This window comes from Pygocentrus nattereri, chromosome 1, assembly GCF_015220715.1.
Source record: "Pygocentrus nattereri isolate fPygNat1 chromosome 1, fPygNat1.pri, whole genome shotgun sequence".
Taxonomy (NCBI): Eukaryota; Metazoa; Chordata; class Actinopteri; order Characiformes; family Serrasalmidae; genus Pygocentrus; species Pygocentrus nattereri.
This window is the reverse complement of record NC_051211.1, coordinates 56,481,192-56,496,203: the sequence shown is the minus strand read 5'-3', so window position 1 is coordinate 56,496,203 and position 15,012 is coordinate 56,481,192. Positions and strand designations below refer to the sequence as shown.

The 15,012-nt window shown below is 45.0% G+C and overlaps 1 protein-coding gene across 3 annotated transcripts in view; it reads left to right on the top strand.

Annotated features, from left to right (window-relative positions):
- Positions 1-15,012, top strand: part of cacna2d4a (calcium channel, voltage-dependent, alpha 2/delta subunit 4a) — a 230,781-nt gene that overhangs the window by 191,713 nt on the left and 24,056 nt on the right. For all 3 annotated transcript variants that reach the window (XM_037542278.1, XM_037542276.1, XM_037542274.1), the window contains 3 exons: positions 1,023-1,037; positions 2,519-2,566; positions 11,068-11,130. In XM_037542278.1, the coding sequence (XP_037398175.1) occupies positions 1,023-1,037; positions 2,519-2,566; positions 11,068-11,130 (126 nt within the window). The remainder of the gene's footprint in view (positions 1-1,022; positions 1,038-2,518; positions 2,567-11,067; positions 11,131-15,012) is intronic.

Sequence of the window (15,012 nt, the reverse complement as noted above, 5' to 3'; positions counted from 1 at the left end):
CTCTGTCTGTCTCTCACTCTCTCTCTGTCTGTCTGTCTCTCTCTCTCTCTCTCTCTCTCTCTCTCTCTCTCTGTCTCTCTCTCTCTCACACACACACACTGGACCATTTATTATCCTCACAGCTCAACATCCAGTTAGGTTGTTTTTATCCAGCTGTGGTGTCAGGACATAGGGGTCATATGTGTGTGTATATATATATATATATATATATGTATATGTATATATACAGATGTATATACCCCAATGTATATTACCCTGTTCTTCAGTGGTCAGGACCCCCATGGACCCTCACAGAGCAGGTGGTGTGTCATCAGCACTGCAGTAACACTGACGCAGTAAAAATGTCTAGAAATAAGGAAAATTATTTTAATTTAAGCTTTTACAACAATCTCAGCAGAAGTGTTTGATTTCTTGATTATATTTGAGGGAATTTTACTTGACACTATAATTTTTTTCTTAACAATGCATCCTTGGCAACGCACCCATGTTAAAGCTCTCATGTTTTAGGTTAGCACAGAATAATAGTAGTAGTGATTTCATTATTCAAAAATAGGGAGCCGAGTGCTCGAGTACCCGAGCACATCCCCAGTCCTGTAGAGTAGGCCTGGGTCTGGAGGGTTAGTCTACAGTGGTGAGCGCTGCATGTCTGTCTGAGCAGTGAAGGACATTAGAAGAGCAGTGATGGATTTGGTGGTGATAACGGCAGCGTGGCATCACATCTCCAGCTGGCCAAGGAAGGAGCGAGTGCATAAGTGGCGCCGCATCGGTAAGACACAGCTGGAGGCGAGCTAATAACGTAATTCATCACAAACGACCAGAAATCCTCATTATCAGAACACAGAGGGCCTGGTGCCCACACAGCCTCACACGGTCTGACAAATGCAGCGGTTTAATTGAGTAACGAGGGATTTTGGTGGTTCTGGTTAGTCATATTAACACATATATCAAAGTAAATGTGTTTGCTAACCCATTCATCTTTCTCCCCCTCTCTCCTCCATTCATTCCTGCCGGATTGGACGCAGCCCAACGATACAGATGTAAGTCAACGCTGTTATTTCCCATCTGGAAAACAGTGTCATCACAATAGCATTCAGTGCTTGTTGACTCAGCAGCCAGCCTGACTCATAGCTGCTCAACGAGTGCGTGTTGATAGAATCCATGAGACGGAATCTAATCTCATTAGATTACTGACACATACGCTCAGCCGGCATATCAAACAAATGCAGAGCGTGTAGCGTATATAGCTGTAAACTCTGAGCCATCAGTGGATTCCTGGACTGAGTCTGTGTGAGAGTGTGGATTTAGTGCTGGGTGATTCGTCATGTAATCTAGTACACTGGTACTGATATCATGGTACTAACGTACAGTATGCAGTATTTTATCAGTACATGGGGTTTTTTTGGAGAACTTTTATATCAAAATATCAAAATGTACCGGTCAGGCAGAGCATTCTGACCACCTCCATGTTTCTACGCTCACTGTCCACTTTATCAGCTCCACTGACCGTATAGCTGCACTCTGTAGTTCTACAGTTACAGACTGTAGTCCATCTGTTTCTCTGATACTCTGTCACCCTGTTCTTCAGTGGTCAGGACCCCCATGGACCCTCACAGAGCAGGTACTGTTTGGGTGGTGGGTCATTCTCAGCACTGCAGTAACACTGACGTGGTGGCAACTGGAGTTTTTAAACACCTCAGTGTCGCTGCTGGACTGAGAATAGTCCACCAACCAAAAAGATCTAGCCAGCAGCGTCCTGTGGGCAGCGTCCTGTGGTCCTGACCACTGAAGAACAGGGTAACAGAGTATCAGAGAAACAGATGGACTACAGTCTGTAACTGTAGAACTACAGAGTGCAGCTATACAGTAAGAGGAGCTGATAAGACGAACACTGAGCATAGAAACGAGGAGGTGGTGTGGTGAATTTGATCTTATTAATTCTATAGTCATAACATTAATTTCTATCATATTGGTTATACTGTGTAGATCCTGGTTGGAGTTTATCCTGTGGGCCCCAGACTGAAATGGGAGTGGGATCTCAAGGTACTAGTGGAAATTGAGAGGGTCCATTGGACAGGAGGGAGGCCCCCTGAATGTAAACAATGCCTATATATGGTATTAGGTGATCAGGGCCATTATGGAGGGAAAGGTATTTGGCTTGAATAAGACCCATACATTGAAGGCTATCTTGATAGAAACCAGATGTGGGCTATATGTCCTCACAAACATATAAAAGCCCTGAGTTGGGAACGTATGTCAGAGAGGAATTTGGCTCTTCTCTCCAAGCTGATTCGCGAAGGCTTGTCTGTGACTTCGACCTCTCAATGCTAATAAACATCTTTATATGCAAGAGACGAGTGTCATCGAAGAGTTTGTTCCTACACCTTTACAGCATCGCTACTACAGAAACCACAGTGGTCAGAATGTTCTGCCTGACCAGTGTATTTTTGTTTGTCCGTGTTTTTTAGAAGTGCACTGGTTGTTATATGTTCTAATCCTCTTTCTCTTGCTCCTCATTCAGTGTGCAGGAGTAGATGGTCTGTGTCCACTGAGCTGTTCTGACAATATGGTAAGAGCTGCTCCTTTAACTCTACTGTACATAGAGTTTTAATACCAAAGTAAGTTGTGTAGGAGCATCTCTAACGGGCCGTCCTGTGTTACTACGAGATAAGAAAGAATCAGTAAGTGGAGTTTGCTGTAGTCTGTGGTTTGACCACCCGCCTGGGCAGGCACCCTTTTCTATACCATTAAGAGTCCTCAGGCAGGACTCCCAACACTGAGTGCGTTTACATGCACTTCATAATCCGATAGCTGCAGATATAGTCAGTAATCCGGTCGGCATGTTTACATGCATTTGAGTAATCAGATAATGGGGAAACTCCAGGTCTACAGGAGTCAGACAGTAATCAGATAATGGGGAAACTCCAGGTCTACAGGAGTCAGACAGTAATCAGATAATGGGGAAACTCCAGGTCTACAGGAGTCAGACAGTAATCAGATAAGGGGGAAACTCCAGGTCTACAGGAGTCAGACAGTAATCAGATAATGGGGAAACTCCAGGTCTACATGAGTCAGACAGTAATCAGATAATGGGGAAACTCCAGGTCTACAGGAGTCAGACAGTAATCAGATAATGGGGAAACTCCAGGTCTACAGGAGTCAGACAGTAATCAGATAATGGGGAAACTCCAGCTCTACAGGAGTCAGACAGTAATCAGATAATGGTGAAACTCCAGGTCTACAGGAGTCAGACAGTAATCAGATAATGGGGAAACTCCAGGTCTACAGGAGTCAGACAGTAATCAGATAATGGGGAAACTCCAGGTCTACAGGAGTCAGACAGTAATCAGATAATGGGGAAACTCCAGGTCTACATGAGTCAGACAGTAATCAGATAAGGGGGAAACTCCAGGTCTACAGGAGTCATACAGTAATCAGATAATGGGGAAACTCCAGGTCTACATGAGTCAGACAGTAATCAGATAATGGGGAAACTCCAGGTCTACAGGAGTCAGACAGTAATCAGATAAGGGGGAAACTCCAGGTCTACAGGAGTCAGACAGTAATCAGATAATGGGGAAACTCCAGGTCTACAGGAGTCAGACAGTAATCAGATAATGGGGAAACTCCAGGTCTACAGGAGTCAGACAGTAATCAGATAAGGGGGAAACTCCAGGTCTACAGGAGTCAGACAGTAATCAGATAATGGGGAAACTCCAGGTCTACAGGAGTCATACAGTAATCAGATAATGGGGAAACTCCAGGTCTACAGGAGTCATACAGTAATCAGAAAATGGGGAAACTCCAGGTGTACAGGAGTCAGACAGTAATCAGATAATGGGGAAACACCAGGTCTACAGGAGTCATACAGTAATCAGATAATGGGGAAACTCCAGGTCTACAGGAGTCAGACAGTAATCAGATAAGGGGGAAACTCCAGGTCTACAGGAGTCAGACAGTAATCAGATAATGGGGAAACTCCAGGTCTACAGGAGTCATACAGTAATCAGATAATGGGGAAACTCCAGGTGTACAGGAGTCAGACAGTAATCAGATAATGGGGAAACTCCAGGTCTACAGGAGTCATACAGTAATCAGATAATGGGGAAACTCCAGGTCTACAGGAGTCAGACAGTAATCAGATAAGGGGGAAACTCCAGGTCTACAGGAGTCAGACAGTAATCAGCTAAGGGGGAAACTCCAGGTCTACAGGAGTCAGACAGTAATCAGATAATGGGGAAACTCCAGGTTTACAGGAGTCAGACAGTAATCAGATAATGGGGAAACTGCAGGTGTACAGGAGTCAGACAGTAATCAGATAAGGGGGAAACTCCAGGTCTACAGGAGTCAGGCAGTAATCAGATAAGGGAGAAACTCCAGGTGTACAGGAGTCAGACAGTAATCAGATAATGGGGAAACTCCAGGTCTACAGGAGTCAGACAGTAATCAGATAATGGGGAAACTCCAGGTCTACAGGAGTCAGACAGTAATCAGATAATGGGGAAACTCCAGGTCTACAGGAGTCAGACAGTAATCAGATAAGGGGGAAACTCCAGGTCTACAGGAGTCAGACAGTAATCAGATAATGGGGAAACTCCAGGTCTACATGAGTCAGACAGTAATCAGATAAGGGGGAAACTCCAGGTCTACAGGAGACAGACAGTAATCAGATAATGGGGGAAACTCCAGGTCTACATGAGTCAGACAGTAATCAGATAATGGGGAAACTCCAGGTCTACAGGAGTCAGACAGTAATCAGATAATGGGGAAACTCCAGGTCTACAGGAGTCAGACAGTAATCAGATAATGGGGAAACTCCAGGTCTACAGGAGTCAGACAGTAATCAGATAATGGGGAAACTCCAGGTCTACAGGAGTCAGACAGTAATCACATAATGGGGAAACTCCAGGTCTACAGGAGTCAGACAGTAATCAGATAATGGGGAAACTCCAGGTCTACAGGAGTCAGACAGTAATCAGATAATGGGGAAACTCCAGGTCTACAGGAGTCAGACAGTAATCAGATAATGGGGAAACTCCAGGTCTACAGGAGTCAGACAGTAATCAGATAATGGGGAAACTCCAGGTCTACAGGAGTCAGACAGTAATCAGATAAGGGGGAAACTCCAGGTCTACAGGAGTCAGACAGTAATCAGATCATGGGGAAACTCCAGGTCTACAGGAGTCAGACAGTAATCAGATAATGGGGAAACTCCAGGTCTACAGGAGTCAGACAGTAATCAGATCATGGGGAAACTCCAGGTCTACAGGAGTCAGACAGTAATCAGATAATGGGGAAACTCCAGGTCTACAGGAGTCATACAGTAATCAGATAATGGGGAAACTCCAGGTCTACAGGAGTCAGACAGTAATCAGATAATGGGGAAACTCCAGGTCTACAGGAGTCAGACAGTAATCAGATAATGGGGAAACTCCAGGTCTACAGGAGTCAGACAGTAATCAGATAATGGGGAAACTCCAGGTCTACAGGAGTCAGACAGTAATCAGATAATGGGGAAACTCCAGGTCTACAGGAGTCAGACAGTAATCAGATAATGGGGAAACTCCAGGTCTACAGGAGTCATACAGTAATCAGATAATGGGGAAACTCCAGGTCTACAGGAGTCAGACAGTAATCAGATAATGGGGAAACTCCAGGTCTACAGGAGTCAGACAGTAATCAGATAATGGGGAAACTCCAGGTGTACAGGAGTCAGACAGTAATCAGATAATGGGGAAACTCCAGGTCTACAGGAGTCATACAGTAATCAGATAATGGGGAAACTCCAGGTCTACAGGAGTCATACAGTAATCAGATAATGGGGAAACTCCAGGTGTACAGGAGTCAGACAGTAATCAGATAATGGGGAAACTCCAGGTCTACAGGAGTCATACAGTAATCAGATAATGGGGAAACTCCAGGTCTACAGGAGTCAGACAGTAATCAGATAAGGGGGAAACTCCAGGTCTACAGGAGTCAGACAGTAATCAGCTAAGGGGGAAACTCCAGGTCTACAGGAGTCAGACAGTAATCAGATAATGGGGAAACTCCAGGTTTACAGGAGTCAGACAGTAATCAGATAATGGGGAAACTGCAGGTGTACAGGAGTCAGACAGTAATCAGATAAGGGGGAAACTCCAGGTCTACAGGAGTCAGGCAGTAATCAGATAAGGGGGAAACTCCAGGTGTACAGGAGTCAGACAGTAATCAGATAATGGGGAAACTCCAGGTCTACAGGAGTCAGACAGTAATCAGATAATGGGGAAACTCCAGGTCTACAGGAGTCAGACAGTAATCAGATAATGGGGAAACTCCAGGTCTACAGGAGTCAGACAGTAATCAGATAAGGGGGAAACTCCAGGTCTACAGGAGTCAGACAGTAATCAGATAATGGGGAAACTCCAGGTCTACATGAGTCAGACAGTAATCAGATAAGGGGGAAACTCCAGGTCTACAGGAGTCAGACAGTAATCAGATAATGGGGAAACTCCAGGTCTACAGGAGTCAGACAGTAATCAGATAAGGGGGAAACTCCAGGTCTACAGGAGTCAGACAGTAATCAGATCATGGGGAAACTCCAGGTCTACAGGAGTCAGACAGTAATCAGATAATGGGGAAACTCCAGGTCTACAGGAGTCAGACAGTAATCAGATCATGGGGAAACTCCAGGTCTACAGGAGTCAGACAGTAATCAGATAATGGGGAAACTCCAGGTCTACAGGAGTCATACAGTAATCAGATAATGGGGAAACTCCAGGTCTACAGGAGTCAGACAGTAATCAGATAATGGGGAAACTCCAGGTCTACAGGAGTCAGACAGTAATCAGATAATGGGGAAACTCCAGGTCTACAGGAGTCAGACAGTAATCAGATAATGGGGAAACTCCAGGTCTACAGGAGTCAGACAGTAATCAGATAATGGGGAAACTCCAGGTCTACAGGAGTCAGACAGTAATCAGATAATGGGGAAACTCCAGGTCTACAGGAGTCATACAGTAATCAGATAATGGGGAAACTCCAGGTCTACAGGAGTCAGACAGTAATCAGATAATGGGGAAACTCCAGGTCTACAGGAGTCAGACAGTAATCAGATAATGGGGAAACTCCAGGTGTACAGGAGTCAGACAGTAATCAGATAATGGGGAAACTCCAGGTCTACAGGAGTCATACAGTAATCAGATAATGGGGAAACTCCAGGTCTACAGGAGTCATACAGTAATCAGATAATGGGGAAACTCCAGGTGTACAGGAGTCAGACAGTAATCAGATAATGGGGAAACTCCAGGTCTACAGGAGTCATACAGTAATCAGATAATGGGGAAACTCCAGGTCTACAGGAGTCAGACAGTAATCAGATAAGGGGGAAACTCCAGGTCTACAGGAGTCAGACAGTAATCAGCTAAGGGGGAAACTCCAGGTCTACAGGAGTCAGACAGTAATCAGATAATGGGGAAACTCCAGGTTTACAGGAGTCAGACAGTAATCAGATAATGGGGAAACTGCAGGTGTACAGGAGTCAGACAGTAATCAGATAAGGGGGAAACTCCAGGTCTACAGGAGTCAGGCAGTAATCAGATAAGGGGGAAACTCCAGGTGTACAGGAGTCAGACAGTAATCAGATAATGGGGAAACTCCAGGTCTACAGGAGTCAGACAGTAATCAGATAATGGGGAAACTCCAGGTCTACAGGAGTCAGACAGTAATCAGATAATGGGGAAACTCCAGGTCTACAGGAGTCAGACAGTAATCAGATAAGGGGGAAACTCCAGGTCTACAGGAGTCAGACAGTAATCAGATAATGGGGAAACTCCAGGTCTACATGAGTCAGACAGTAATCAGATAAGGGGGAAACTCCAGGTCTACAGGAGACAGACAGTAATCAGATAATGGGGGAAACTCCAGGTCTACATGAGTCAGACAGTAATCAGATTTCTGCTTTACAACCAGCCGATTACCTCACAGAAGAAGACACAACGTAAACGTAACGTTAAGCTCAAACTTCATGCTGCAGCTTTTTTTAAACATCGCGCCGCTTTACCTGAGAACATAAAGAGGAATAACGAAGAGGAAAAACGAAGAATATTCAAACCTGTCCTCATCACGCATGTGTTTGGTTTCTCTGTAAGAATTTACCTGATTACTGAGCTAAAATCCAGCCTCTTTATCAGATGTCCCAATCGGATTTCTAGACCTAACTCCAGTCTAAGAAAATGGAGTGTGCTGTTTACACGGCTGCTTGAATAATCAGAAATTAACTGCAGAAATCTGAGTTTGATCGGATTATTGAGTGCATGTAAACGCACTCACTGCTTTGGCCTTCCTTTGTACAAATGATCAAATTGTAAGCCATTCTGGATAGAAGCATCTGCCGAAATGTAAATGTGAACTTAGCTTGGATGATCTGCTCAGAACATGTTCCGTTCCAGCTAACTGAAGCTAAATGACTCGGTGACAAGCAAGATGTTGAAGCAGCTGGATTAGAATCTCCAATAGCAGCTCAAATGGGGCAATAAACATCCCAGTTATATTTGGATGAGCTCAAAGTTCCAGTCACGGAATGATGTGATGATTCTCTTTGTGCTACTTTCACTTTTCCAAAAATGGCCCAGTGTCATTGTTTTCTCGTTCTGTGAGGAGCAACACAGATCTTAAGTGCACTTGAAGACATTCGGCCTGTTTTGTGCTTCGTCTCGTGTGGAGCTGAATCTCTTAAAAGCAGCGGTGGACAAAGTACACAAACCATCTACCTGAGTAAAAGTAGAAGTTCCTCCCTTTAGACCTCCACTGGAGTAAAAGTACTAAAGTATTTCCCTTCAAATGTACTTAAGTATAAAGTAAAAGTACTAAAAGAGGAATTCTGGCTCTGATGTCCTGTTATCATTTTTATAACCAGACTGGCTTCATGAACTCATTTCAGGTGAAAGTCCTCCAGCGTCTCTCTTGGTAAACCAGTCTTTTAATAGAACGTCATTAATTAGCGACGCTGACGTCTATTAAAATGATCAGAAGCACAAAACACTGAAGGTAAACAGTTTCCATCAGGGAGAACCGAGTGGCTCTGAAATCACTTTTTACACACAAGCAAAGTTTCAGTTTCAGATTTATTTACAACTTAGTTCCAAGTTTCAGTTGAATAAAAACTGGCTTTAAACTCAGGATCACAGATGAGCTCCTTTACTATGTTGATCTGTAGGCGTCTGTTCATAAACATAAACCAGCCCAAACTCATTTACTATAAAATGAAATGGTGTTTGTAGAAATTCAGAAAAAAGCCGCGTCAGTCTCGACTGCATATGTGGACATATTTCTATATTGAGCTCTATTTACACAAAGTTAGGTTAGTTCATCATTTATGTTGAACAGACTCTCCCAAAGTTTTACGCTGCTGCGCTGACGTTGAACCGCGTGCTGCACTGGGTCGGTATGACCAACAGGTCAAAACCAGCTCTAAACAAAGTGACCGCTGGGCCCTGATTGGTGCTCTGGCTTTGCGCTTCTTTCGTTTTGACATGTTACGTTTTTATACACACAGAAACCAAAAGGAACGACAGATTTCTCAAAATGTAGGAGGAAAAAGTCGGATATTAGACTCTGAAATGTAGTGGAGTGAAAGGAAAAAGTCGCCCAGAACGGAGAAACTTCAGTACAGATACACCAAAAATACTAAAGTACAGAAACTAATTACATTTACTCAGTTACTCAGTTACTCAGTTACTCAGGTACTCAGTTACTCAGTTACTGTCCACCACTGCTTAAAAGCAGCAAAGTTTCAGCTCCTGAATGAGGCGGAGAAACTTTCCCTTCTCATTTGACCTGTTTCATATCTTTTTTTAAGAAGGACAACACAGCATGTTTCTAAAGAATTGCATCACGTCCCAGAAACGTGTCTGAATATTTCACATTTTCATGTTGTTTATTTTTCGTGACACATTCAACGTTGCGGCTTTTACGGTGAAATCAAACGCGTTCGGTTGTTAGAGGACGTCTTACCTGTCCCTGAGCCGCTATCATGATTAGTCTTTCTGAAGTTTTCCTGCCTCTTTCTATCAGCAACACCTACTGGTGAGCACCCACACACCCAGTCAGTGACCGTCTAGAACAGTGGTGTCCAGTCTCATCCACAAACGGCCGGTGTGACTGCAGATGTGCTCGTTTGATCAGTTGGTCTCAACTGATCATTTGAGCTCCTGCTGTGTTGGGTGAGAACCTGCAGCTGCACCATTTGTAGATGAGATCAGACACTCCTGCTTTAAAGTCTAAACGGGTTAATGATGTTGTTTATTTTGTTTATTTAGTTTATCTCTCTCTCTCTCTCTCTCTCTCTCTCTGTCTCTCTCTCTCTCTCTCTCTGCCTGTCTCTCTCTCTCTCTCTCTGTCTCTCTCTCTCTCTCTCTGTCTGTCTCTGTCTGTCTCTGTCTGTCTCTCTCTCTCTCTCTCTCTCTCTCTCTCTCTCTCTGTCTCTCTCTGTCTCTCTCTCTCTCTCTCTGTCTCTCTCTGTCTCTCTCTCTTGCTCTCTCTCTGTCTCTCTCTGTCTCTCTCTGTCTCTCTGTCTCTCTCTGTCTCTCTCTCTTGCTCTCTCTCTCTGTCTCTCTCTCTTGCTCTCTCTCTGTCTCTCTCTCTCTCTCTGTCTCTCTCTGTCTCTCTCTCTTGCTCTCTCTCTGTCTCTCTCTGTCTCTCTCTGTCTCTCTGTCTCTCTCTGTCTCTCTCTCTTGCTCTCTCTCTCTGTCTCTCTCTCTTGCTCTCTCTCTGTCTCTCTCTGTCTCTCTCTGTCTCTCTCTCTTGCTCTCTCTCTCTGTCTCTCTCTGTCTCTCTCTCTGTCTCTCTCTCTCTGTCTCTCTCTCTGTCTCTCTCTGTCTCTCTCTCTGTCTCTCTCTCTTGCTCTCTCTCTCTGTCTCTCTCTGTCTCTCTCTCTCTGTCTCTCTCTGTCTCTCTCTCTGTCTCTCTCTCTCTCTCTCTCTCTGTCTCTCTCTCTGTCTCTCTCTCTCCCTCTCTCTCTCTCTCTCTCTCTCTCTCTCTCTCTGTCTCTCTCTGTCTCTCTCTGTCTCTCTCTTGCTCTCTCCCCCTTATTAGGACCTCAGCTGTTATGTCATTGACAGCAACGGCTTCATCGTCATCTCCAAACAAAGGAATGAGGTGTGTGTACCATCTCAGAGAGGCGTGTGTGTGTGAGCGCTGTAAGGTAATAGCGGAGCATGTGTGAGCGGAGGTGTTGAGACCGTGGGCTGTAGAGAAGTTTCTGCTGGTAGCTGCAGGTTTCTCACCGCAGGTGTACACCCATGCAAAATCACCTGCACTGGTCAGTTGAAGTTACTAAACAGGGAGGCTGTTTCATGTTAAAGGTGCTGAAATTACAAGCTGCGTTTATGTGACATGAGCGATGACATCACATCAAATGATTTGCTCTTTTTCCATTTGATATTTATTTATTTATTTATTTATTTATTTATTTATTTATTTATTTATTTATTTATACCAGGGTATATTTTGGTTTGTCCGTCTGAATTTTCGTGACCATAATCGTAAATTATTCAGTAACTGCTTTAAATAAATGTTATTTTATTATCATATGTTATGTTATTTATTTATTTATTATAAAAGTTCCCCTCAAATGATCAGAACGTGTGTTTTATGATCTCCACATTTCACCACACGCTCACAATTTACTGCTGAAGGCCAAAAATCTGCGCTGCTCTTTGTGTTGTTCTCTAGAAGTGATGTTTCCAGAGCAGATCACTGAAGAGACGCCGTCTGTTTATAGTTTAGAGCCCAGATTTGGGGAAAAACGGGTCGACTTTCAGTAGAAAAACAAAGTTCAGCTTCTTTTATTATAAGGGTTTAAAATGACGTCACCGTCTATTAGACTGGAGAGAAGAGCTACAGCCTCACACGACGCCCAGCTTCTGAATGGAGCTGATGGAGTATGAACGTTATGGAGAACATGACCAAGTGCGGTTTGGAGCCACCGGTGGTCCTGAGGAGTTGAAGAGGTTAATTTACATCAAACAGTGCGTGTCGACAATATATACATCCAATTAACACACCTCAGACTCCTAATGCACGTTATCACTCATTATTATCATATCATTGGTGAACAATCAGACTTTTTGCTGCACAAAAATATCAGTTAAAATAACAGCTCATCACTACTGTACAACACACTGGTCGAGGAAAATACATAACAACATGCACACAAAACAAATCGAATAAACACAGTAAAACAAAAAAGAGCAACTACACTGGCAAGACAGAACCAACCAGGACAGAACCAACCAGGACAGAACCAACCAGGACAGAACCAACCAGGACAGAAGATCTGACTTAAAAACCTCTATTGTGGGAGATTCCTGTACGGAAGGCGAGTCTTGGGGCAGCTACAGAAAAGGCCCGGTCACTTTGAAATCTCATCTGAGAGCGTGGAATGGCTAAGAGCAGCTGGCTAGAAGATCTTAGAGCTCGTGAGGTGGACTGGAAGCAGAGGAGGTCAGAGATGTAGCTGGGAGCCCAGCCATGCAGTGCTTTAAAAATGAAGGCAGAGGGTATTTATGATGGGGAAAGACACGAAATGGCCAGAAATATGTGGAGACATGAGGCTTCTCTTGTTTCAGCCTCACCCATTGCTAAGAGGCAAGTTGTGAAATAAAGGCCGAATGTCTCAGAATGAAAAATCTGGGGGTCTCTGAAAATAAACTTATTATGACTTTGCATTAGGGAAAAAAAACATTGCTCAAATGCAAAAACAGGAAAACAGTCTCAGAAAATGATGATGATCTGTTGTGGCAGTCGTGGCTGGACATTAGGGCACCAGCCCTGTGTCTGGAAGGTCGCCGGTTCGATCCCCTCGGCTGATTAAAGTGCCGTTGAGCAAGACACCTAACCCCCAATTATTCCCCGGGTGGTGTCGATAGAGCTGCCCACCGCTCCGGGCAAGTGTGCTCACCACCCCCTTGTGTGTGTGTTCACTAATCTGCATGTATGTGCGGCCGGACACTGAAGGACGACCGACTGCCGAGCCCTCCTGCTACCCACTTCAGACCAGCTGCCCATGCCCAGCTTGGACTAGCTGCCCACCCTACAGTGAAGTTCTCATGGACTCCCAGCTATTCCTACTACTAATACTACTGCTATTAATATTAGTAGTATAATAACTCTGTAGGTAGTCTGACCAGAGGAGGACGGGTCCCCCCGGTGAGCCTGGTTCCTCCCAAGGTTTCTTCCTCAGCTCTGAGGGAGGTTCACCTGGCCACTGGGGCCCCCTGGCTTGCTCACCTGGGGGTTTTACATTCATGTTAAAACTCTGTCTCTACTGGAATTCTGTGAAGCTGCTTTGTGACATCATCAGTTGTAAAAAACTCTACAAATAAATTTGATTTGATTTGATTCACTGTACGGATGGGCTGATGGTTCTGAATTCGATTCAACTGGTGTTCTTAACTAACTAGAGCTGCAGCACCGCTCTGCCTCAGGGTGGCGCTGTTGCAAACTGGTTCTCCCAGTTGGTCTTTTTATAGCCGTCACTATGCCCGGGACACCTCTGAAAATTGTTGAAGAGTTTGCTGCAAAAAGGCGCTGCTCCTCATTTCTCACACTGAAGACAGAAGAAGAGATGAGTACGGCCTCGGTTAATGCGAGGACGAGCGCAGAACCGCACTAGAACAGAGACGTTACGGAAGAGGAATTGTTAAGACACACTGTTGAAACTGTCGGCGGTGAGTGAGTGAGCAGCCGGTCAGCGCTGGAGTAGCCAGACAACATGGGACCCCACAAATACCATTTGGGCATTTCACACCTCACACTCCACACACTGGCAGTGGAATGGACACAAAGTCCCTCAGACCCTCGGACACGCCTTCCCAGAAGAGTGGAGGCTGTTACAACTGCAAAAGGCGGGACAGCTCTATATTAAAGCCCACAGCTTTGGAATGGAATTTCCAACAAGCATATAGGTGTGACGGTCAGGTTCAGGTGTCCACATACTTTTGCCACACTGGGCAGATGGTGGTCTGGCTGCATCACAATGTCTAGTAAATATTTCATCCCGACTGGAGCAGCAGTGGTTGTGCTTTAACAGGAAATGGGTTGCAAACTCTGAGAAGCATCAGAGAAACAGGCCTTGCTGAGGCTTTTTTGCTTAAAGCATGTTTTAGATGCATTAATGCATTTGTGCTGCTCTGCGTGACTGCCGCAGTGTTTGTGGGTGATGAGACAGAAGAGAGGGCGAAGAGGGAGTGAGACAGTTAGAACGCAGAAAGGAGAAGAAGTAGGAAAGCAGGGAGAGAAGACGGGGCGAGAGAGGAAGCGCAGGATGAGAGAGAGAGAGAGAGAGTAGTGTGTCGTGGAGCGGTGCAGTATGAAGGAAGGGAAGGCTGGGTGAACTGAATAATTTACTCGCTTGTGTGTGCTGCCGTGCAGCTTCTGTGAGCAGCTACAGCTCGACTGAAACCAGCCATTCCAACTTTTCCATCTCATCAAAAGTGCAGGCAACTTCGCCGCTGCTAAAGCGCTCAGACTGCAGTAGTCATGCAGCTGTAAGCTAACTGGGGCAGTCGTGGGCCGGAGGTCAGGGAACTGGCCCTGTAACCGGAAGGTCTCAGTTTGATCCCCAGTGCCGACAGTCCATGACTGAGGTGTCCTTGAGCAAGACACCTAACCCCCAACTGCGCTGTGGATAGGGCTGCCCACCGCTCCAGGCAAGTGTGCTCACTGCCCCCTAGTGTGTGTGTGTGTTCACTAGTGTGTATGTGGTGTTTCACTTCATGGGTGGGTTAGATGTGGAGGTGGAATTTCCCCGCTGTGGGACTAATAAGGGTCTCTTAATCTTTAGATATGTAATCCATCTGTAACATTGCTTAGATCATCAGTCGTTACATAGTTGCTGCATATGTTATTCATGTGTGACTATACAGTTATTAGAGACACTTAATATAAAGTTATTAATAAAATTGCTTTTTAACTGGGCCACGGTTCCCTCGGGTTGGCCCAGAGGGGGAAGCACAGCGCCAAACTAATAAAGTTAGG